The sequence below is a fragment of the Furipterus horrens genome, unplaced genomic scaffold (assembly GCF_987537825.1).
Source record: "Furipterus horrens unplaced genomic scaffold, mFurHor1.1.pri manual_scaffold_6, whole genome shotgun sequence".
Taxonomy (NCBI): Eukaryota; Metazoa; Chordata; class Mammalia; order Chiroptera; family Furipteridae; genus Furipterus; species Furipterus horrens.
Genome location: NW_028327176.1, coordinates 99,364,132 through 99,390,456, shown reverse-complemented (window position 1 = coordinate 99,390,456; position 26,325 = coordinate 99,364,132). Strand labels below are relative to the sequence as shown.

The window sequence follows — 26,325 nt, the reverse complement described above, 5'->3', positions numbered from 1 at the left end:
GGTGACTCTAGATAAGTTCTTTAACATCTGTATTTGATCCAGTAGTTCCACTGCTAGGAACTGATCCTCCAGGTATAATAACAGATGTTTACTGTGTGCCAGGCTCCTTTCTGAGCATGTTACATGCATTAACTCATTGGAGCCTCTCACAGGACACTGAGGCACAGAGTGGATGACCCGCCCAAGGTTGAGTTAGTCGGCACTCTCATGAGAGGCAGCATGGAGCATGGTTAAGTGCATGGGCCGGACTTTGTGATTCCGCTCACAGCCCTGCTGTTAAGTAGCTATGTAAAAGGCTAGATAGTACTTGCTCCATAAAGACTCCCATGTAGTATTTTACTCTGAGGGAAGTAGAACCTTCCGTATGTCATTGCTGCATGCAGTGTCTGCGGATTTCTAAGTAATTTCTGTTTGCAGAAACAAGAGCCATTCAACCCAATCTCTCCAGCAGCAGTGAATCCTATAAATCCTCTTCAGTGGTTTTGTTCAGCCTATAGCTTGCCTCAGCATGTAAAGAATTAGATCAGTGTCACCATTCCTATTTTTGGAAGCTAGACCCAAATGCCCCAAAATAATGTAATTTATACCAAATGGCTCACTACTCTGGGATCACTTGCTCCTTCCTTCTCTCCCACTCTACAGCTGGTGGCTTTGTGTGCCCCTGACACAGGGGGACCTGCCTTCATCATGAGACAGCCACCTCCATCTCAAACACTTTCCAGACACCTCTGTCCAGCCTGCTCACCTGCTGATGAACTGAACAGAATCGTTTCCCATCAGCCATTACTCTGACAGAGAATACAGTAGTCCTTGGTGTTATTCCCTCAGATTTTTCTCCAATTTCTAGCTCTCTCCTACTTTCATTCATTCACTCACTGAAAAAATGTTCATTGAAAAACTACTACATGCCTGCCACCCACTATTGTAGATGCTAGGGATACAGCAGTGGATGTGTGAGCATCAGTGTTCCTGCCCTCATAGATCTTACATTCTAATAGAGAACCCAATGAAAAAGTAAACAAATTTATGATGTGGTAGGTGGTAATAGGTGCTATTTTAGACAGAATAGTATGGAAGGCCACCCTGAAGAGGTGACATTTGGAATCAGACCTGAATGAAGTGAAGAAGAGAGTCGTGTGAAGATCTTGGGGAAGAACTTTCCAACCAAAGCCTTGGGCAAGTGCTTGGTGGCTATAGCAACAACAAGAACATCTTAATGGTTGGAACATGGTAAAGGAGGAGGAGAGCAGTGGAAAATCTGGTCAAGTGGGGGCCGTGACCAGAGGCAAAAGGATTTTATAGACCATGATAAAGATTTTGGATCTTTTTCTCAGTATGATAGGAGGTCATTGGGAGGTGAAACATAGCTTTTTTAAAGGTAGATCATTCTGGCTTCTGTGTGGGAATAGACTGTAGAACCGGGGTTGGAGAGGGTGGGGCCAGGAAACCAGTCAGGAAACTCCAGGTGAGAGAAGATGGTTTGAACCAGGCGTGGAAGAGGCAAGAATGGTCAGATTTGAGGTGGACTTTGCCAGTTCAGTCAATAGGATTTGCTTCTGGGTCAGATGTGATGAGAAAGGAAGAGAAGAGTGAAGGCAGACACCAGGGCAAATAGTGCTGTCTTTCTGTGAGATGGACATTTGTACATCATTTATGTTACCTGTGTATATCTTTCTCACCCACTATATTTAAAATTCCTTGGACCGGAAGTCCTTTTTTATTCTGTTCTCTCCTCTTTCTCTCCTTAATAGTGACTCTCCTAGTGCTTTGCACATAGTCAGTGCACAATAAAAGCTGTGAAACAAATAAACATAACATGTGAGTAAATTGTCCCTAAATTATAATATTTGTTTTGGATTTGCTGTACAGTTTGGGGAAAAAGGCTCACTTTCTAACTGAATTTTCCTGTTGTGAAATAAGATTTAACGTATTTGCCTTTGTAATGTTAAATACAACGTCAATATACCTAATGGTTAAGTGGCAAACAATTTGAGGATATGCAATGGAGGTGCCTCAGGTATCTATAGCAAGGCAGAAAGAATAGTGGAAATAATTAGGAGATACTGTCTTACTGAACTGCCATTTAATAGCATGCATTTCAGACTTGGAGGGTTTATTGTCACAACTCTCCCCTATGTCACAGGCAGACACTGTTGATTGAGCGTTCTTTCCTGGGAGATCTGGAAATGGCCTCAGAATCTTTCTCCGCATAGCATTCCAAGTTGCCATCCCTGTCTAACCCAATCTGCTCATCTACAGTTGAGTAAATGAAAGGCCAGAGAAAGTAAATGAGTCTCTAGTCCACCCAAGCAGTTGGGGATAAAACTAGAGCATGAACCTGAACCCTGACCCCCAGGCCAATGTGCTTTCAAGCAGATGTTGACAGGATGACAAGGGCTCATGCAGGCAAGATCAGATGTGACAGAGAGAAGCTCTGTGGGCATGTGAAGGGCAGGAAATGAGGTTCCAAGATCAATGGGGGTGGGAGGGTAAGGAAGCCCCTCAAAATGGTCTTGGAGTAGAAAGGGGTCCCAGAGCTCATTGCCCCCAACAGATGTTTCCTGCACCACAGAGAAAAACTTGGCTGTCATCTAGGATTCTTAATTAATTTTAAGGACAAAGGACATATACATTTGCCTCTTTCATCTGCTCAAAACATGGAGGATGTAATTTGACATACTAATTCTGCCATGGATGTGGATTTTTTCTCCTTTTATGAAATACTTACAAAATTAAAAAGCACTCTCTCATCGCCTACTGAATCTGGCTTCAGTCACCTCTGATCCATCACAGAATGGCCATTTAATTTCCTCAACACAGAAAGTGACACAGACATTATTTCAGGTGTTTTACTAGATGTGTCATCACTGGAAATCTAACCTGTATCGTTGAAAATGATGGATGATTTGATTTAAATCACAATGTCGTATTCTGCTCAGGCCTTACAGACAACAAAGCCATCTTCTCCAGATTTTCAGCGATAAAAGGTCTCGTTCAATTATTCTTTCACAGATTCTATTTACTCATTAATGTGCCAAGAAAAAAATATGCTTATGATTTTTGAAAAGTTTCTATTAAAGAGATATTTCTTAGTAAGTCAACAAATTTTGGGTGCAAGAATGATCTTTAATCTGAAATTCATTGAGTGAATGAAACCTGAGCACTTTGGACAATGACTGAGCTGGTTTTAATTTATTTTATTTTTTGCCAGAATTCTTTAATAGACTATTAAACTCTTTATGTAGTTGATGATTCTAATTTTAAGAGCTTGCCTTAATTTGATATTTTAGTGCATTGGAGTATTTCAGTTAACATGAAAAAATATTACTAAAATTCAAATAGGAAAAATACCCAACTCCTCATAAAATATGTAGAACTTAACTTATTTTTTACATTTTTGTTGGGATTGTTAATAGTGTACTTTTAAGCATAAGTTCAAATACTTTACATTTGAATCCATGGCTTAAGCCAGAACAAATCTCCTAAGCTTGTGGCTGGAAAACGTTGATTAAATCAGAAGGATTTTCATATACCTGGTAACAATGTCATTTTCTTTATATTGTGACTTAAAGTGAAAGGCATGATATTAGGAGGAGGGGCATCCAGATTCTAGACTTGATTCTATCAGTAACTTGATGTATGACTTAAGTACATTATATGTTTCCATCCAGAAAGAGGAATTCAATTTCCTTATTCATAAAATGGAAGCAAAGGACTAATGAATTTCAAAGGCCCTTCAGAGAAATATCATTCTGTGAAGTATGGTGTTGCGTTATCCAAATTTTCTTTAAATAACAGATTGGATTTTTTCTATTGTTAAAGTGACACATTTACATTGCAGATGATTTAGGAAATACAACAAAAGAAAAAACATATATTGGCAATCCCTCCAATTCAGAGTTAAGCACTCCTCATATTCTGGTGCATTTTTAGGATTTTATATATATGTATGTTACATATAATAATGGAATCAGACTATATATTTTTTACTTATGCCTTTCTCATGGCATCAATTTTTTGAGAACATGCTTTCAATAGATTCACAATGTCTCATCCTATAGACTTATAATTTATTTAACCTAGTCCCTAATCTTTGGGTACGTACTTTTCACTGTTATGACTCTTGCACTTAAATATTTATCTATGTCTCTGATGAGTTCATTGAAGATATTTCTAAATATATTATCAGAAATATATTATGCATATTTATTTTATATCTATAACAATATTTGGAATCAGGATTATGCTGCCCTCATAAAAGGGTTGTCAAGTGTTTCTTCCTTTTTTGTTTTCTGAAAAATGTTGTGTAAAATTGGTGCTTATTAATTTTACTCTTCTTCTCAACATAGGCTTTCAAAGCTATAATTTTCCTGTGAACACTGCTTTAGATATATTCCACAAATTTTGATATATTGTATTATTACCACTTTGTTTAAAATATTTTTTAAATTTTTCATTAGGTTTCTTCTTTGACTGAAGAATTATTCAGAAGAGTCTTGTTTTATTTCCAATACTTGGAGGTTTCTAGATTTCTTCTTTTCATTGATATCTAATTTTTAATTTCATTGTGGTCAAAGAACATGTTCTATATAAGTGGTTATCACCATTTTTTATCTTACCACCTTTATACTCTTAAAAATTATTGAAGACAAAGAGCTTTTGTTTGTGTGAGTTATATCTGTTTATATTTATCATGGTAGAAATTAAAACTGAGAAGTTTAAAAATTTTTTAGCTATTTAAAAATATTTTAATGTAAATCACATATTTATTAGAAACAATTATATTTTTCAAGACAATAAAAACAGTGAAAAAAAGTAAGATTTATTTATATTTTTGCAAACTTCTTTAATATTTGGCTTAAAAAATTGACTAGATTTTCATATTTACTTCTTCATTCAATCTATTGTGATATCAGAAGTCATCAGCCCCTGGAAAACCTCACTATACACTCATGAAAGAATGAGAAAAAAAAAGGCAAACAGTATTTCAATATTTTAAAAATTGTTTTGACCTTAAGGACCTCCTAAGTGGGTCTCAGGGACTCCATGGGCTTGGCAGTTTTGAGCAACTCTGATCTACATGATTTTGACCCTTTCAATTTACTGAGATTTTTTTAATAGTCTAGCATATGGTCTGTCATGACGATTGTTCTATGCCCATCTGAAAAGAATGTGTGCTCTGCAGTTGTTGGGTACAGTGTTCTATAAATGTCAACTAGGTCTCAGTGGTTTGTAGGGTTATTCAAACGTTCTTAATCTTTACTGATTTTTTTTTTTTTTTTTAATTTTCTATCAGTTTCTGAGAGGGAGGAATCAAAATATCCAACTGAGATTGCAGATCTGTATTTCTCCCTTTAATTCTGTCATATCTTACTTCTGTATTTTGAACTTTTTAAATTAAGTGCATTCATATCTGGGCTTGTTACATTGTCTTGATTTTAAAATGATAGAATATATATTCTTATTCAGGTAATTCTCTTTATCCTAAAGTCTACTTTGTGACGAGTACAGATGTCCCAAGTTTCTTATGCTTTCTGTTTGCATGGTTTATACTTTTCTAATATTTTAACCAGTCTTTAGATTTAAACTGTGTTGCATATCTATATATCTATCTTTATAGAAAGAGAGAGAGAGAGATTGAGAGATTCTTGCTTTTTATCCAGTCTGATGTTTGCCTTTCAGCTAAAGTGCTTACAATCTATTTACGTTTAAAGGAATTATCAATATGATTTCATTTGTCTACCATCTTGGCATTTGATTTTTATTTGTTCCATCTGGTCTATGTTTCTCTCTTCCTCTTTTCTGCCTTGTCTTGGGTAAACCAATTATTTTTTATTATTCCATTTGATTCTCTCCTGTGTACTTTTTAGCTCTTCCTCCTTGTATTGTTTTTAACAGTTGCTCTAGCTGAAAGACTGCAATATGCATCTTTAACATATCACAGCTTACCTTCAACTAATAGTATACAATATTACTTCACAAAGATCATCACATCAGTATGATTTCTTCCTTACCTACCCAATTTTTTTGCTCTTATTGTCATATACTTACTTTTAAATATTGCTGTAAACCCCAAAGTTCATTATTGTTATTTTACTTTAAAAATTAATAGTTTAATAGTCTTTAAAATTTTTTTAAATTAATTAATTTATTTGTTTGTTTTATTTTATTTTTAGAGAGAGGGTAAAGGAGAAAGAGAGGGGGAGAAACATCACTGTGTGGTTGCCTCTCACTCGCACCCCCAATTGGGGACCTGACGTGCAACCTAGTCATGTACCCTGATGGGGAATTGAACCAGCAACACTTGGCTCATAGGCAAATGCTCAATCCACTGAGCCACAGCAGCCAGGGCTTTAAAATTTTTTTAAATAAATATAATAATAAGTGTTCTTGATTTATTTCTGTGAAAAAGAGTCTCCACTAGGGATTATTTCCCTCTAGTAGAAAGAATTATTTTTATCATTTCTAGTAGTTCAGATATGCAATAGATAGGTTCTTACATACTTCTGTTTTTTATTTTGTTTTTGTATTGTTTAACAACTTTATTGAGGCAAAAATTACATACCATAAAATCCACCCATTTTGACTATATAGTTCAATGATTATTAGTAAACTTCCAGAGTTATACAACCATCATCACAATCCAATGTTAGACTATTTCTATCCCCCCACAACAAGTCCTTCTTCAACCACAGACCATCCCCTTGTTCAACCACAGTTGGAGGCAACCACTAATCTACTTTTATGGATATTTCATATAAGTGAATTTGTACAACATATATCCCTTTGCTTCTTTTCATTAGCATAATGTTCATGAGGTTTATGCAGGTTATAGTATATCAATAGCTTCTTTTTATTGATAAATAGTAAATATATTATTGTATGAATATAATATATTTTGATTATCCATTTACCAGTTGATGAACATCTATATTGTTTTCGATTTTGGGCTATTATAATAATGCTATTATGAACACATGCACACAAGTCTTGTGTCAACCTGTCTTCATTTCTTCTGGGTAGATATCTTGTGATAGAACTTCTGAGTCATATCTTAATTTTATGTTTAGCTTTTTAAGAAATTACAAAACTATTTCCAAAGTGACTACACTATTTTACATTCTCACAAGCAACAGGTAAGGATCTACTTTCATATTTGAAAGTCATTTTTTGCTGGATATCTAAATTTAGGTTAATAGTTTATCATTTTTCTTTCTTAATTTTAAATATGTTGTTCCACTGTGTTATGGCCACCATTGTTTCTCATAACTCAGTCATCATTTTTATTGTTATTCTTCTGTATGTAGAATGTCTTTTTCCTCTTCCTGCTTTTAATATTTTCTCTTTAATTTTGAATTTCAGGAGTTTAACTATGATGTCTTTATGTGTGGTCATCTCAGGGCTTAATGAGCTCCTTGTATTTATGCATTGATACCTTGAATCAATTTGAAGAAAGTTTTGGATATTATCCATTCAAATATTTCTTCTGCATCATTCTGCCTTCCACATTTGGGGCTCTTATTATACATGCGTTAGAATACTTTATATAGTTCCACAGATCTTTATTTTAGTTTTTGTCTGGATAAATTATTTGCTTTATAGAATTTATTTTTGGTACTTTATGGGATTCTAATCCATTATTCTAGCCAACCTGATACTCTTAAGTTTATTAGGAGTTCATCTGGTTCCTCCTTATACCTGTCTGGTAAATTCTTTTTCCCACTATTACACAAAAGATGAAAGCAGACGTGTATTTCTTTTCACATGAGAAGGGCTCATCACTTTACGGAAATTAGTTCATTTAGGTATCCTTTTCATCAGCTTTCTGAAGGGGTTTTAAAAATCTATGATTATGTAGTGTGTGTGGCTTTTTATTTATTTATTTCTGAGAGTGGCACAATGGTTTCCTACAACTTTCTGTATTTAACTACAAGTGGAAGTTTCTCTGTGCTTATTCTTTAAAAAGGCTTCTGCATTCCAGAAAGATTTCTGAGTTACATTTTTACTGACAGAGTATTAAAAACTCCATTTATCCTGTAGCAAAAATAACAACACTAGCCTAGTGTGGCTAAGTTTGTTGGAGCATCATCCTGTAAACAAAAGCCTGCAGGTTCAATCCCAGTCAGGGCACATGCCTAGGTTGAGGGTTCCTTCACTGGTCCCGGCACCTACGGGAAGGCAACAGATTGATGATTCTCTCTCACATTGATGTTTCTCTCTGTCCTTTCTCCTGTCTCTAGAAGCTATGGGAAAATGTCCTGGGCTGAGGATTTAAAAAAAAGAAAAAGAAAAAACACCAAAAATTTAAGTACATATCCCAGAGCCATGCTTGTTGAAGACTTTCTTTTTGATAAGTTTACTTATGATTTCCACCATTGGAATTCTATGTCTTTTTCCCCCTTGCCTTCCATAGCAGATGTCCCAAAGACACAGCATAAAGAAAGCTACATCTAAATGCACAATATTTATATTTTTAGAGCAGTTGCCCTGACACTGTTTCTCTTTACCTACTCTGATGAACTAGTCTAACTTAAAAAGGAACTTGAAAATCTCTTTGCTCCTTGTTTCCTTGATCCTAGCACCAGTCCTTCATGGAGAACTTCTTGTTTTTTCTACTCTTGACACCCCAACTCTATGGAAATACTCAAAAGGCTTAGCTCAGCCAAAGAAAGAATGCAATTTCTAAAATTCTGGGAAATTTCCATAGGTGTTGGCATGCCCAACAGACATCCCCATCCCAAACCCCAATCTAGATGGTATGAATGTGTATAATCAGCCTGACATCTTATACCAGAAACTGCCCTTTTGTGCCTTTCCACATGACATCTTACCTCTTCCTCTTTACCTTCCTTTATTCTAGCTTTTGGACTTACCACAAACCCCTCTTGAAAATGGAGGGCAAATGAAAGAACACATGAGTAATAAAATAAGATTTACTTTTTTAGATGCATTCTTTAGCCTTAGAGTGGTTAGAAATATAGAGCAAGTCTCTGGATGCCCTTATCTGCCATTTTCAGGTAGGTAGTCATAAAGTACAGAGCATTAGCAGCCTGCAGCTTGCCAAGACGTGGTGACATAAGCATAATATATTTATAATATATGTTACTTACATGTAATCCTGATTATTTATTTATCTATTTATTTGAAATCTCACCAATCATAGTGAGTGTCTATTACTAATTCAGCTGTTTAAAAGATTATGAACTTCACCAGAAAATCTTTTCTGATCTTATCCATTTTACCCTTCTGGCTTTCTGGTTCTTTTCTCCACCACCATTTTCTCCCTTTATCTCTATCTGAAACATTCTAACCATGATATATTAAATAACAATATGACTACTGGCTCAGTTGCTGAGTTAAGACATTCGATTAATTTTTAAATGAAAGAGTTCCACATTCAAAGATTAAATCCTCTTCTGGCTCTCTTTCCATTTGGTTTTTGATTCTGTATAAAACTGGACTTTGCATTCAGAGAAGGTGTACTTGAACACACTTATGCACACATGCATGCTGTATATGTTAAGGTAATGCTGTTTGGTATACCAGATATGCTCTAAAATCTCAGGGCTTACCAGAGAAGAGGTTTATTTTCCATTCACATAAAACCTCATTGAGAGTGTGACTGGGGAGGAGGAAGAAGGAAATGCTGCATGCGGTCATTCAGAGACCTAGGCTGATAGAGGCTCTGCCATCTTGAACACTTTGCTTCAAAGATCAGTTTGAAGGAGAGACACTAGGGTCCTGCAGGGAGCTCATAAGGGCAAGTATGAGCGTGTCTTACAGCCATCTGTTCCTACTCCATTGGCCAGAACTCAGTCACAGGATCCCTCTTGGCCTGGGAACTGTAGCCCTGATTGAGAAACCACTTTCCAGTAATAGATTTATACTATGGGAGGAGCACACAACCTTTGGTGGACTTTCAGCCATCTCTGTACTCAGAAATACATGAAGCTTCATGCTTTGCCTCTTAGTTCTTCCGCTATAAGCCTCCAGGGCTCTTAAAGCTGAGGAGGCAAAGAATAAAGGCAGTGGGGTAGGAGACTTCATGCTGAGCACCAAGGACTGAAGCTAGTGGAGCTGCTACTAGAAATAGAATTACTTAGAAATAATCCATTCATGAAAAGAAGTAAGGATGGCATTAATTTGTCTTGCATTTTACTCATGCATTCTTTCATTCATTAATCAGACATTATCTTGATTACTTGCTTTATGCCAGGCCATGTGCTAAGTGCTGCGGATACAATAAAACATTTAAACCATAAAGCAGGGTAAGTGCTATAATGGATTTATGTGCATCATGTATATGGAAGTAATGTGCATTATTTTAATGGAGGAGGCTGGCCTTTTACTAAGGCAGAATGAGAAGTTCTCAGCACAAGGTCTCAGAAGTTTATTTGCCTGTTGGATAGCTAACATTTCCTTACTATAGTAAGTTCCTCACCTAACTTCATCAACAGGTTTTTGGAAACTGCAACATCAAGCAAAACTACATATATCAAAAGTAATGTTTACCACAGGCTAACTGATATAAACAAGAGCTAAGCTCCTATGGCATATTTCTAGTCACAAAAACATCACCAAACTTCTAAATAAAGACCCGAAACATTTCTAATATTAAACATTAAAATAAATATGAGCTGCATGTACATTTAAGAAAGTAATAAAAAGAAGTAAGATGATTATTTTCTAACCCATTTATTCTAGTTCAGGGTCACAGTGGCCAGAGCTCAGGGCACCAGGCGGCACCCACACTGGACAGGACACCCCTCCATCACAGGGCGCGTCACACTCACCCACACGCCACCCCCAGACTGAGACACTGTAGACACTCAATTCACCTCACATGCACATATTTGGAATGACTGGGGAAGGAAACCAGAGTACCCAGAGAAAACCTGCGCGGACGTGGGGAGAGAGCGTGCAAGCTCCACGCAGACAGTGGTCCCGGCTGGGAATTGACTTTTTTTCTCATCAGCATTATAATGAAAGAATTTGAATGAAATGATGGTATTCGAGGACCTGCTGTATAATCCTTCGCACATATGCAGCCCTGGTTGCAACTTTACCTTCCACTCTCAAGGACAGGAATGTAATCGTATGTTCTTAGTAGAAAGATCTATCTGGCTGCAGATTGTTTGCAGGATGGATGAAATAACAGTGAATTAGAGGCAGGGAGAGTCAAGATGCTACTCACAGACTCTTCAGTGGTTCTTTCTTCCTATGAGACAAAATTTAAATTCTTACCTATACTCATGAGCCTTTGCCTCACAGTCTAACTGTGTTTTCCATGGCTTTAATCCTAATCCCTAGCTGCCTGGAAATTTCTGTAAAGTTGGTCTATTCATAGTATCTCATCTCATACTCCAACCTTCTCTTAAAATGTCATCTCCTTACTTGTTTGCCACCTGCCTTTTACCACTCAGCAAAATGGTACTTTAGGGAAAGCTTCTCTAACACCCCCTCCTTATGGCAAACGTAGATACTCCTTCTCTTAGGATCATCCTGAGCTGCAGAAGACATAGTCAGAGAGACAGGGCCCTTTGACAACCTCATTGGTCCTCTGAGTTAACCAGCTCTGTCTCTTAGTCGAGCTGTGGACTGCTGACGGAAGGAATCAGAGGTGGCTGAGGCTGTGCTGCGAGGTGTCTGGGTGGGAGTTAGCAGCCTCAGTGGGAAGATTAGAAGCTCGGGTCCCAAAGTGGTGCAGTTACTTTCCTATAACTATTTTTTATTTTTGCTCCATAATTTTAAATTTTCAAATAAAGAGTAAGATTCATCAAATACTTCCATATATTTACACCTCAAACAAAAATCGAGGCCTTTCTAAAAGAGAGTAGAAATATTTGCATAGAAGGACCATGATTCATGGATTTGATGTTATTTTTCCTTTGCTGTAGGTTTTAGCATGAGAGAACAGGATAGGGTGAAAAGGAATCACTTGTAGAGTCTTGACTAGTCAGAACTATAAGGGCTTTGCAATAATGTCCATCCCTAATTAATACCTATAAAGACTAGTACTTGTTACCACTGTAAGTCTTCATCTGAGTTTTCCCCCTTACTGTCCTCTTTTGCCATTTTACTTATGTGAAGATTAATAATAATAGCTAAAGTTCAAAGTGAATGAATGTGGACCTGTATCTCGCCGTCATGGATGTATAAAACTGGTCACAATTTGCTCTCGTCACCGATGTAACTAAGCTATTTCACATAAAGTCAACTCTATCTACCCAGGCTTGAAACTTCAGAGTCTCCTCTCCTCCTGCCCTCCCTACCTCCATTTCTCCTTTTTCTGGTGCCTTCACTCTGCTTGCCTCCCCATTCTGACCATTACTGTGACAGCCAGGTAATTGTTAAATCCTGAACATTCTATCTTCTACTTTATTGTCACTTTTTATTTAATCTAGGGCTGTGTGTGTGTGTGTGAGAGAGAGAGAGAGAGAGCCAGGACTTTTCTGGTTGTTAGTGATAGCAACAATATCTGAATTAGGATGGGAAAGAAGGGAAGTGTTGGTTGGTTTAATAATAGATTATCTGACAACCAAGGCAAGAGTTGACTAAGGGACCCATGGAGCAAGAGGGTTCCTCGGTGCCTCAAGAGCAGCTAGGGACGAGGGCTCCAATTCTTCTAGGACTTCTTTTCTTGACTTTTATCTGCTTATGTCTGAATCTGGCTTTATGATGAAAATACTTGGCCAGCAACAGTCCCAAGCTTCTGACGGCGCAGGGGACTGATGCTCTTGACCCAGTTTTGGTTTGGAAAATCTTTACGCAAACTCTGACTAGCTTGGCCTGGTCAGAATCTGCCTCAGATGAATCCAGGATGGGAGGAGGAGGAAGAGTTCCCAGAGAATTCAATGCTCAGAAGACAGGAGTACTGTAAGCAAACACCCTATTGATGTTCATCCCTGTAATTTTTCAGGTGTGTTAGCTTCTTGGGCCTAGCACTGCCTGGTACAAAGTGCACTATCCAGTTGAAATGTGAAAGATAGAAAGGGAACTCTGTCTTCCTAGTGGGTGGATGAGGGCAGGGAGAAAACCCTGTGAATTGGGAAGGAGGATGAGGCAAAGAAGAAGTGACAATGGCTTTTTCAGAGTGTCACTCAGGGATTAGCTGTAAGACAACTGTGGGGCCTCAGCAGGTGCTAACTGGGCAGTGGTGGGATGAGGACAGTCCCTGAGTCTGACTGAGGGCATTGCAGCTGCCACTTAGCATGGGACTTGTGCAGATGGGGGAGTTTGCATTTTGTGTCCCTCCTCCCCTTCCAGCAACCGTCGCAGTTTTTATGGACCTTTCCTACCCTCACCTCACTATCCCTGTTACCCAGTGACTTGAGGCACCTTCATTCGCTCATTCTTCCTTCTCAGGTTCACTCTCCTTTATAGGGACCCATTTGAGAGATTTATTTCTGGTCCAGGTCCCTAGCAGCTGGTTTGCAGAACAAAAGGATTTCCCTCATTCAATGATTCATTCCCCCAACATACCTTCATTGAGCTCCCACTGTGCAGGACACCACAGTGAACAAAGTAGAGGAGCCCTGCCCTCCTGGAGCTTACATTCCAATGAGAGAGATAGACAGAAATGGCACAAGTATATAACACCTGTTAGTGATAAGGGATTTGGAGGAAACTAAAATGGGGCAAGGAGATAGTGAGGAGAGTGCTACTTAGATGGGCTGATCAGCACAGGCTTTTCTGGGCATTTGAGCAGAGACCTGAATGCTGTAAAGAAGTGAGCCCTGCTTAGAGCAGGAGGAATGGCACTCCGTGTAGGGACCACCAAGCGCAAGATCCCTACGGTGAGCATGTGCTTGGCATGTGATGACCAGACCTCAGTGAGGTATCATAGAAAATGAAAGGCAAATGGCTCTTAGATAATGGACAAATGCTCCACCTTGCTCCTAACTAGATTAAATGCTAGAGGAATGTCAGTGGGTGTTTAGGACTTTTTGCTTGCTCGGGCCAGACACAGAATCTGAGCTAATTAGAGAAAAGATTGTTCACAGATAGAAAGATCCTTAAATTTGCCATTATAAGGAAATGCAAATCAAAGCTCAACTGAGATAACCACATCTTACCCACCAGATGGGCAAATGTCCAACACATTCTGCTGTGAGGAACCTCTCTTTCTTATAAATTGTTGGTGGGTAAGCAAACTGGTACAACAACTGTGGAGGAGAACATGGATGGATCTAGCAAACTTGCATAGACATTTGCCTTTTAACCCAGCAATTCCACTTGTAGAATCTGTTCCAAAGATAAAGTGGCAGAATATGAAAAGGCATGAATGAAGTCTATTAATTGCTGCACTGTCAACCCAACAATTCCACTTCTAGGAATTTATCTGAAGAAACCTGAAACACTAATTTGAAACAATATAAGCACCTTTATGTTCATTGCAGCATTATTTACAGTAGCCAAGATTTGGAAGGGGCCCAGATGTCCATGAGTAGATGAGTGGATAAAATAACTATGGAATATTTACACAATGGAATAGTACTCGGCCATAAAAGAGAAGGGAATTTGACCCTTTGCGAGAGCATGGGTAGACCTGAAGAACATTATACTAAGTGAAATAAGCCAGTCATAGAAAGACGAATACATATTATCTCACTTATAATTTAATTTAATGAGCAAAATACACTAACGAACAAAACAGAACCAGAGACATGGAAACATGTAACACACGGACAGTTGTAAAAGGGGAGGGGGAGGAGAACAATGGTGGAATCTAATGAACAAACAGAACTAACAAGCAAAATAGAGACAAACTCATAGATAGAGAGCAGGCTGACAGCTCTCGGGTAGAGGGGTGGGCAGCAATTGAGCGATTGAACAAAAAAGGAAAAGAACTCATGGATACAGACAACAGTGTGGTGATTGCAGATGGAGGTAGAAGAGGGTGTGAGGAGGATAATTGGTAATGGAAAAATACAATAAAGAAGAAACTATTAAATGATAAAAAATAAATAAAAATAGCAAAAGACTGGAAACAGGCCCCTATTGATAGCAGCATGAACTTAGTAAACCACATAGTGGAATACTATTCAGTTGTAAAACAGAGATAGGACTATTTCTACATATTACTATGGAGTGCTCTCTAGGGTCATGTGATTGATTGATTGATTGATTATATTTTTCATTATCTTTTACACCCTGTATATCCCCTCCCCTCTGTAATCATCACACTGTTGTTTATGTACATGAGTCCTTTTTCCTTTTTGCTTGATCCTTCCACCCCCGAATTCCCCCACAGAGGGTCATGTTTTTTAGTGATAACAGCAAGACAGAAAAGTATGCTAAATATGCTATTATTTGACTAAGAAAGGGAAGGAAAATAATATTCATATATATTTGTCAGTATTTTTTTAAACAAGAGAATGAATAAATAATAAAGACAAAATAATAGTAACCTATATGGGAAGTAGGGAGGGAGTGGAGTGTAAGATACAGGAATAGAATCTAGATTTCTTTGTAGATTGGTTTTGATTTTTGAGCCATGCAATATTTTTTTATAATTATAAAACAAAATTAAATTTCATGGGAAAGGCAATCCTTAAAAATCAAAAGATTTTACTTTTGAAAAGAGTAAACAAATTTAGAAACATTTTAGAACCAATGAACCTTTAAAAATAAATGTTTCTAAAAGTAAACATTTTAAAAACCAGTGAACCTAACTTGGCACCTGGTTGGTGGAATAGAGAAACTATTCCAAATGACTGTAAGACACAAAAATTTCTACCCTCCTTATGAGCTATACTTAAAGGACAAAAAAAAAAAAAAAAAAAAAAAAAAAAAAAAAAAAAAAAAAAAGAAAGAAAGAAAGAAAGAAAGAAACTGGAAAGAATATCTTAAATTGTTCCTGGTAGTATTAATAATGTGATTCTGAGGCTGCTAGACATATAGAGTGAGATAAGGTGAGTGAGTAATTATGTAGTTGGTAAGGATCAAGATATTTGATGTAGGAGAAAGGGGGTGCAGATGTAAGATGGGTAAGTAGTAGTCCTGTGTTTGAATGGGGATTATCACTTTGAACTCATGATGTATACTACCTTTAAAATATATTTGCATATTTACTAGCTCTGTCCACTAAAAAGATTTATAAACAATAACCAACCCAGTGCAAAGAGCACTTCCCTGTATATCTAAGGACATATATGGATTAGGATATTAAAATATGTTGAAATACTTACTAAATGGAACTGGGGCTCATTGGAGAAATGGTTGATTCCTTATATGGGGCAATAAATGGACAACATGAGCCAGGAACTGCTTGTCATGCCAGAGGTGCATAGTCCTCAGAGACAATCAGGATTGTGTCAAAAAGACACAGGAGCCAACCTGTTCAGTCAGACTCTTACCAGCCAAAGATGGACAATTTAAGCAACAATAGCAAAATTACAATGGACTTAAACCCATCAAATATGTTTAGTGAATTTGTAATGACACTTAAAAAAACCCTCAGTGCTCTTCTTTGAAGGATAATAAGGGAACAAATCATTCTGAACACCACCACCAACAACAACAAAATAGCTAGTTAATAAAGGAAAAGAATCAAGTGTATATTTTGCCTGTCATACAAAAATGTAGCTAAGGGTAACTACCTAGTAGAGAGAAGTCGTTCCTTTTAATGGAAGTAATCTATGAATAAATGAAGAAAGAATACCATCATGCAGAAAGATTGAATGCCTAATGAAAGAATGAATCCAGACCTTGAGTATGAAAAGCTGCTAACACCACAAAAGAGACACAGTCGGCATTACATGTAGCCCCGAGGGAAGTACACACCACCAGCTAGGAAGGAGTCTTGCCAAACTGGAATCTAGCAAGCCTCTGGATCAAACTAACAGGAGCTACTGGTAATGGAGAACTGGGTGGAATGACACTGTGGAGTTCATCAAGAAAATTGAGATGAGAACATGTTAAAGGACAAATAACATCGTTCCATGGTCAACAAGAACCTGCAAGGAAGAGAGAAAGAAGAGATGGAGGGGGGCCCTATTGATTAAGAGACATGAGAGGTACCATAGTTTGAATCCCAATTTAAGCAAACTGTTTCAGGAAAGAACAGCAGAATGGGCCCGAGGAGGGGATGGGGAGTACAGAGAACATCTGTATTGTGGTTGGTGAAATATCAGCACTGGCGGGATATTTGATGATAATGAGAAATTATTCTTGCTTTTTGGGTTTTGTGATGATAGGTATTGTGACTTCAAAAGAGGAGCCTTTGTCTTTTAGAGATATATGCTGAAATATTTACAGATGAAATGATGGGATGTCAGATAGCTGCTTCAAAATAACCTGGAGTGAGTGGGAGAGTGGGTGGGGACATGGAGCAGGGGATCTCAGTCTTGAACTTGCATCAGATTCACCTGGTGGGTGGGCTTGTTAGATTACAAATACTGATCCCACCTTCAGAGTTTTTTGTTCAGTTCTGGGTGTAGCCCAAGGATTGCCTTTCTAACAAGTTCCCATGTGGCACTGATGCTGCTGTTGGTCTGGGAAACACTCTGAGACCCACTGGCAGGGAGGAAACAAGAATAACTACAAGTCATTCTTGCACCTGGGTGGTAGGTACATGAAATCTCATTATAGTATTCTCTCTACTTCTGAACATATTTGAAAATTTCTGTAATAAACAAATTTATGTGATCCAGGACACATAGAAGAAGCAAAGCCTCCAACAAGCCATCGTTGTAATGGGAACTTCTATGCTCATAGGTAAAACAGACTTGGCTGCTGGCCTCTGAGTTGAAAGGGGCACAGCTGCTCCTGTCCAGGTGGCAGTGAGTGCGTCAGCTCAGCTGTCAACCCTTTCAGAGAACTTCCTGGCCTGAGGGGCAGGGAAGTGGTCTTTATCTAAGGGGTCTACATCATGTTGCATTCATTTCCTCAATGTTGTCAGTCATAGGAAGAGCAATGGTTTGGATGAATCCTAAGATTTTCTGGCCACTTAACTGGGAAGGGTGTTCTTGAGCAGAGCTGTGTCAGTGGGTTCATTTGTCAGAGATGGGATGATTACTGATCTCAGAAGCCCTTGTGTCCTCCTGCAAGGACCCTCCTGAAAAATCTAGATCAGGAGCCATTTCTTTTGGTTGGGGTCCCTCTGCTTGTCTGTTAAGATTCATTCATTTACTTATCCATTCATACTTCAGATATTAGTGTCACTACTAAGTATAAGGCACCTTCTAGCCCCTGAGAAAACAGTAGAGAACAGAATAGGCAAAAATCTCTGCTTTTGTGGGGAGTAAATCCTGGTTGGGAAAACAAGCAATTAACAAGTAAATAACTACATGAACAAAGTAATTTCAAATAGGGAAAGGCGCTATGAATTAAAGTGAAGATGCCAGGATAATGATTGATTCTGTGTGTGTGCACGCATGCACACATATGCGTACACATGTTTTATTTTAAATGATCAAGGAAGGCTTCTCTAAGGAGATAATATCTGAGCTGAGAGCTGGATGAGAAAAAGGATCCAGCCACAATGAAGAGACCTGGGTATTTTCAGACAAACTCAGTAAGAAGTGCAAAGGTCCTGAGATGAACTTGGAATTTCTTTGGATGCCAAGAAGACCAGCGGATCTGGGACATGGAGAGCAAAGGGAAAAGTGGTATGAGGTGAGATGGGAGAGTAGGCAGGAGCCAGGGTAAGTAGGGCCTTGCAGCCATCAGTCAGGATGCTTATATATAATACATACCACAGACACTTCCAAGGCTACCAGACATCCCCCAGCTATAAAAAGTATATTTTATCTAGCGAAACAGGACACTTTTTAAACAGGGAATCCTTAGGGGCTCTGGTCTATAGGAAAATGAGTGTTTTGTATAGCCGAACAAATTGTATATCGAATTTGTTGAACCAGCCTGTTAAAAAAAAACTATTTTTATTTCAGAATCACTATAAGCTCTTGATGTCCTATAATTCCCCCTTAATAACACTATATACTCAACTTAAGATGTAGTCCCCTGTTGAAATACAAATTCCTCTTCTATGTATCTCTATGAGTTATCAATCATTTCATGATAATATAAATGAACTGAAAGCCATGTCCTTGAAAAGACATTTTAAAAAAGAAAAGTGTAAAGGTGGTGCGTTCTTGAGTTTAGGAAGGAATCTTCAGGGCGAAAACAAATCAGAAAGGAGAAACTGAGGATGCTTCAGAAAAACTACTTATTTTACAATTTTGAGCTGTGCTCTGCTTCCTGGATAGGCTAATGTCCTCCTGCCAAGACTTATTATAGCAAGACTCTTTTTCTTGAAATAACACATGTGTATCTTTTAATAGCTCTTTCCTAAATAGGAAGTGTGAAATAATTCACAGAGCCCAGTGATTACAGTACATTGCTTCTACTGCTCTAATGCTCCTTGATTGGCTTTGGACATGCACGCTGGACTTAACCTCTGCGGACAGACGTTTTAATGACAATGAAACATGGTGTACTAGAGGCAGCTTGAACAGCTGGTGTGAATAGATTACAGGCATCGCTTTCCAACTTTGCATTCAAGTGACTTCATATTGGTGGCCTGAAATCAGCCATGATAAGATTATTTACACCACGGAAAGCAAATGCTACACATTGGCCTTTTCTTTTTCTTCCCAGAGAGCTGATTGTTAAACACCAGCGTGTTGCTACTATGAAACCTTAAAAAAGTATATTTTAGCATATGCCATGGCATATGAAAAATGGCCATTTCTTTGTTTTGTCCCTTGAATAGTTATTAATGGTATTCAAATTTGTATTCATTTGTACAAATTAGCTATATTTCTGTACTATAGACCCTATTTGCTTTCTCAGAAACTTTGCCTACCATTCTGTGGTTGACTAGATAGACACTAAGGGCCCCTCAAGGTTTTGGGCCATTTGGTTCTTGCTGCCTTGTCTACCCCTGGCTCTAATCAGATTTAACCTTCAACATGCCTCGTCCCCCAAGTATCCTGTCCTTTTTTCTGGAAGTTCTGGTCTGCTGCCCCTACTTGGAGGGCTCTCCTCACCTCCTGTCTTTCTAACGAAGTCTTATGCATATTTCAAGATCAGAGCAGAGGTCATGTTCTCCTTGACGCCTTAGTGTCCTCTTCTGCAGCTCCCTCCATTGTCCGTTGCTCTTTCTCTAGTGCTCCCACCAAACACTGTCTGTACTGCCTCAGTCACCACCGCCTCATGGCTCAGGTATTTGTCTCCACGTCTTAGCTCCTCCCCTGGAATGTAAGCCCCTTGAGGATTGTGAATTTTGCTTATTCCTCATTTTGTCTTTTATAGCATATAGTGCAGAGCTTTGTACATAATCACTACTCTATCAGGGTTAGTTCAATTATCTGTCTACATGACTTCATATTCCCCACAGTGCCCTGGACAACGTGGTAGATCACACACACACATACACACATACACACACACACACATACACACACAGTTTGCACTTGTGGACTGATTTCATTTAGCATGGGAAATGCCTTATTGAGGGGATCACTAGGCTCAAATGTAGTCCATTGAAGACCAATGACAAAACTTCTGCCTTTACTGTGAAATGACACCTTTCTCAGCTGTAAGCAAAGTTGGACCACTTTGTTCAGTCATGTGTTAGAAAGGCGCCAATCTGTTACAAATCATAGCACTCTGATGGCCACTGAAGATGTCACTGTACTCCTCCTGGGGACAGATCCTGCTAGCATGTTAGTGAGTTCTTCTGGTACTTTTATATCTAATAATGAAATAAAAATAAATCTAATATATTTTTCTTTTCTCACTCTTACTTGTGAAAGAAGGCTATTTCTCTTCTGTTCATTAAAAATTAGTGCTTTCTTGTGCCTGGCACTCTGCTAAAGTAGGGGAAGGGTTTAGCAAAGGAATTAATATAAATAACCCATGAACAGGGACCACAGGGTCGGGATGGGCCGTGGGAGAAGGGGTGGGCTGGGTGGGGGGTAGCAATGAGGGAAAAAGTGAGACAATTGTAACATAAAAACAATAAAAATAAAATAAATAAAAAACGATGTAAAGGTGAATTATCCACAGCCTGTCCTTCAGGGATTCACAATTAGAAAAAGAGAAAAGGCAACAGAACGTGTTCAGAGTTCCAGGCAAAATAGAGCCCCAAAGCTCTAACAACGACCCATATCAGTGCATTTGCCCATTAGATTCTTCCATCTGTCCCCACATGAGACGTCTGCTATAACTCTTTTCCACAAGCTACTTTTGGTTTGAATGACCTTGGAGACAGCCCGAAGTGCCGAGCTTGGAAGGGGGCTTTTAGAGTTACTGGTCTGCACTTATGGGCTTCAAATAGAATTTCACAAACCTCTAATTATCTCCTCTTACCAGGCTGCCTAAATGACTGACGACTAGCTCTTTAGAATGGATTTCTATTCAGCCTGTGCCCGGGATGTATTAGGATGCCCAGAACATGTGTGGCTGCTCTGAGCAGCTCAGGGCGATTAACAGAAGGCAAGCAATTTGCAAAATGCCTCAACTTCCTGCTCATCTCTGAGGCAGAAAATTGTCACACCTTAACCTCAGGAGGCTCATCTGCAGAATTCTTTCCCCCCCACACCCCTCCCCCAAACACAGCCTCTGGGGTCAGCCTCTCCTCCCTGCTTTTTGCAAACATAAGCACTGGGCTGAAACGACAGCTATGACTCAGTTCCTAGCTAGTGCTGCCTGAATTGATTTAGTCTGAGTTCAGATTTAGCACCTAATCATGTTCAATTTGCTCCACTGCACTGCCTAGAGATAAAAGGCATGGGGGGAAAAAATAGCTTCAGCTTGTGTCAGTCTCTGTGGTGATGTCATTGCCGTGAGAAAGCCGGCCCTTCCTCACTCCGCTGTGCTGCCTCAGACGCGGCAGGCTGTGTGCGTGCAGCGAGAGTGGGCTCCAGGTGCCGGGCTCAGGCGGTGTCCAGGGCAAAGCAGCACCGCGGGCCACGGCAACATCCACCTGGAGGCTCTGCCCCTCACCCTGTCACGCACGACTCGGAGGCTGCTTAATTCTTTTGAAAACCAGCGGGGGGATGCCAGCCCCTAGCATGGACTGTGATGTTTCCACTCTGGTCGCCTGTGGGGTGGATGTGGAGGTCTTTACCACTCAGGAGGTTAAGGTACGCACCTGCAATCTCCTTGTTCCGCGTTGCTGTCCCCGAAGCCTGAAGCAGTGTGGCAGAGCCTTTCTAGCTTAAGGAAACGAGACTTTGAGGAACAGTTTTCAGCTCATGGGCTGTGCTAGAAATAAATGCATGTTGTGAGTGCATGGCTGTACTAATTAGAATAAGTTAGGAGAGGAACTGGCGCATCGATTTTGAGTGTGATAAGGTCTACCATTGTCTGTTTCTTACCTTTTCTCTTAGGGGATTTCACAGTAGACATCTTTTCATAGTCTCATATCTGTGTCAAGAAGGGGAATTTGTCAGTCCTTAATGTTGAGGGGTCTTGAATCAGTGATTAAAGGAAGAAGGCACACATAATAAGCCTCGCACCCAGGATACCCTGCTAGTGGGACAGTAACCCCTGATGGCATGTCACTTAAAGATGCCGCGATGTGGTCTTCAGAGTGAACAAAAGCTGCTTTCAGGATGGCAGTTTCATCCTCCAGCTCTCTGGAAATCAAAGTGGGACAGCAGCTGCCTACATTTTTTTTTCTTCTTTTTGTCAAGCAAAGGAAGCAAGTCATTTCCCTGAGCAGCTTCCAAAAGAAAGTTCAGGAATAAACACATTTTGCATCTTAAGACTTAGTATTCCACGGTGCTGGTCTTCACTGACTGTCTGCAGGAATTGTATAATTGTCCCGGGTAGTTGTCCCCTGATGATATTCATTCTCATTTGTTTTCCCATTTGGTTTTATATAATGAAAAAGATTCCGTTCTTGTAAAATGAGAATTTTGGTTTCTTCTCTAATGTTTAATGTAAGAATGAGCAGAAGCTTCTTATTTAAACAATTACACACACACACACACACACACACACACACATACTCAATGGACAGTTGCTCATTGTGTGATGAAAGGAAGAAAGGGGGAGTTTCACTGCATAATCGTTTTCTATCCTTGCCGTATTTTTTACTTAAAGGAAAACCTTGAATTGTTTATTGTTGAATGTGCAGGTGATTCCCTAGTACTTCCCAGGTGGGGATTTATATGTTCACTAGCATAACACATGGCTCTGTCACTCAAGATTTGGGTTTTGAACATTCTTTTGAAATGGATTTTAAAAATCTGATTTGTTGTTTCTGCATATTTTAAATGTGTGGCCCTGTGTTTATCAACTCTTATGCCACTGCCATTGAAGTGTCTACCGCCTGTCATACTGAGGTCAGAAAATTAGAATACAATGGTTTGCTGCTTCCTGTGGTTGCACTGGAATGGAAGCACGTATGCAAAGGCTCACAGTCCTTCCCCTTGTACCTGCTGCAGCACTTCAGAAGGGAGAACGGTCATCAAATCCCCTCCAGTTTAGAACCAATTTAAAGTTTGGCGTGGGTGACTGGGTAGAGAGACATCTTCTACCAACTGCTGGAACAAAATGAAAACTTTCTAGCTCCCTTTTGTCCTCAATAGTTCTCCTTGTTTACATCCTTGCTCTGCAGACCTCATAAGATAGTCTAAACTTTTTTTGGTTCAAGAAATGATAATGAAAAAAATATGTATTAGGCATGGACAATATGCCAGGAATAATGCTTATATAGAAAGGAGTTTAAAATATGTTTATGTGACCTATGGATCTGTGAGATAGACATAAAAATAACCACTCACCCAATATTTCTTAAAGGCAGAGAGTGTCTCATGGAATTAAAGGAACACAAAATTCTTCCAGCTATTTTTACTTGAGTGGTTGGGATGGCTTTATAGAGAAAGTAATATTTGAACTTGATGATCAGTAGATTTTGCTAGGGAAAGAGGGCAGACCTGAGGATGGAGGGGCATTCCATTTTGCAGGAGAGTGAGTCAATGAACTTGACTGCAGTAGGATCTGAGAGATGGGAGGGGAAGCAGGGGAAGGATGTGAGTCAGGACCAGATTATGGAGCAACTGATACTGTTCATCAGAAATTAATGGAGTTTTCTGGGAAGTCTCCCACCAGAAAAATGTCTTATATGTCCTTACTGCCAAATAGCTTTAAATCACAAAGGATTTGTCTCTTTGGGACAACTTACCTAATCTTTCTGTGCCTTAGTTTTCTCATCTGTAACATGGGGATAATAGTAGTTCCAACCTCATTGGCTTGGTAGGAGGATTAAAGAAAATTATACAAGTAAAAATTTTAACACAGTACCTGACACATATTTAGTTTTTAATAAATATTAGCTATTGCCATCATCATCATTGTCATCTTTTTAGACATTCTCTGGAGGCAATAGGTGACTTTTTTGCCAATTTATTGGAATGTCCTAATTCTAACTGAGTTTTCAATGACAATCCAGGACATAAAAAGTGTTAACATGAACACACACATGTGTACACACTGTAGCAATTTAGAAAGCATGGCCCTTGCTTTCAAGCATTTAATCATTTAGGGTAAAACAGTGACATTAGTATCAAGCTAAGATTTACTTTGTGCTTACAAAAATGGGGGGAAATGAACAAAGTAAGGTAGGCCAAAGAGGTTTGTTGAGAAAATCTATATGCTCCTTGTTCAGAAGTGAGCATTGCTCATTGCCATGTTCAAATGTAAAACTCTGGCACCAAACAAAGTTTCCCTAAAGGTAAACTTCATTAATTGCCAGTAACAGATACATGGTGGAACCAGAGTTCTTTTCCTCAAAGTCTTTAATATTTACTGTCAGAGAAAAGGGAGGCCTCTCTCAGGGTTTGACTCACCTGCCTGCATCCAGCTTACCTGATTCTCGGTCTTTTTACAGACCCTTCCTTTGCACATGTAGCCCCATGGAAAAACAACCACTCTGGGGTAGGCAATCAGCAGGCACCTTTTGTAAGTGCAGTGGTTCGTTTGAAGGGGTTGGGGTCCTGTGCAAATCCAGTATCTGATCTTGACTTAGAGAGCCTTGTCTTCAGTGGAGGATCTTAGCTGGTTGCACTGGGGGCCCTTCAGACTCCAATTTCCTAAATTTTGCCAAAGCTGCTAGAGCAATAGTACTAAAACAGAGGAAATCGGGCAAATGCAGTTCTGCCATATTTGTCTTTCTCCAGAAATTCCATTAGTGATGTCATGAACTTAGCTGTGTGTTTCATGGCATAAGAGTCCTCAGAGACATGAAGAAACATGAGGTTCTTAATAGAAGAAAAATGATATGATGAACTGAATGTGTGTGTGTGTGTGTGTGTGTGTGTGTGTGTACATGTGCAGGGTTGATTTTTTTCAATGTTCTTATATTTCTGAAAATAGTCTTCTCTCTCCCCAAGGAGTCAAACTCCTGGGAAAATGAAAGGAATCCAAAGATGGGTAATGAAATTTCTATTTTGTTTTAGTCCAGTGGTTCTTCGGTATCTCATGGAAAGTTTTTAAAAATATTGATGTTGCCCCAACCCTATGCCCATAAATTTTACTCCAGTTGATCTGGATGAAGACTGGACATAGGTTATCATATACAGTCAGTGTCAGTCCTATGTCTCTTCTAGTCACAGGTAGGTATGGGTGATGTCAGTCAAGAATCCCCCAGAGCAACCTCTGCTTAAAGACTCTTATCCATATCCCCCAAACAAAGTCTTGATGTATGCAGTTTTAGAAGCAATGTCTTCGAGCTCTCAGAAGTGTTGAGACTTACCTCACAGGGCTGGGTAATAGCACCAAAAAGCAGAGGAAATCAGGCAAATGCAGTTCTATCATATTTGTCTTTCTCTAGGAATTCCATTGGCCACTTTTGAGTGGATGGCCAGTGGAAGCATCTCTGGGGAGGTGACAGTTTATTCAATGTCACTGTGCCAATGTCATTCAGAAGTGAGTGAGAGAGCTGTGAGTTGATCTGAAGGGAAAGCATGTCAGAGAGGGAACAGTAGATGCAAGGAGAGACAGTCTTACCTGATGTATTCCTATCCAGCCCTCTTTTGACCTATTTTAATTATTTATTCATTCAGAAACCTACTGAGGTTATCACTATCTTATGGCATATTTTATTTTATATTTTAAGGATGTCCCTTTTTAGAAATTATGCTTAACCTAAATCCCTCATGCTATATTTTAAGCCTGTTGGTTTCCATGGGGGAGGGAGAAATATAAGCAGATATTCGCTCTCAGCATAATAATTCTTTATATGCTGAAATCTTAGGATTTTTCTTTCTCTTTCTGAAAAGCCAAGGCCCTTTTTAAAGTGACTCATAGTCCTACTTTCTCTGCTCTGCCTTTGAGACTAATCCATATAACCTTGGGAAAGGCTCTTAA

At 39.0% G+C, this 26,325-nt stretch overlaps 1 protein-coding gene across 4 annotated transcripts in view; it reads left to right on the top strand.

Moving 5' to 3' along the window:
- Positions 1-26,325, top strand: part of RCAN2 (regulator of calcineurin 2) — a 250,950-nt gene that overhangs the window by 131,793 nt on the left and 92,832 nt on the right. The window contains exon 1 of one of the 4 annotated variants that reach the window (XM_090282530.1): positions 21,817-22,094. The exons of the other annotated variants lie outside the window; for them this stretch is intronic. Coding sequence (XP_090138656.1) covers positions 22,008-22,094 — 87 coding nt within the window. The 5' untranslated portion in view covers positions 21,817-22,007. Of the gene's footprint in view, positions 1-21,816; positions 22,095-26,325 lie in introns of those variants that run through there. 4 annotated transcript variants of the gene reach the window in all.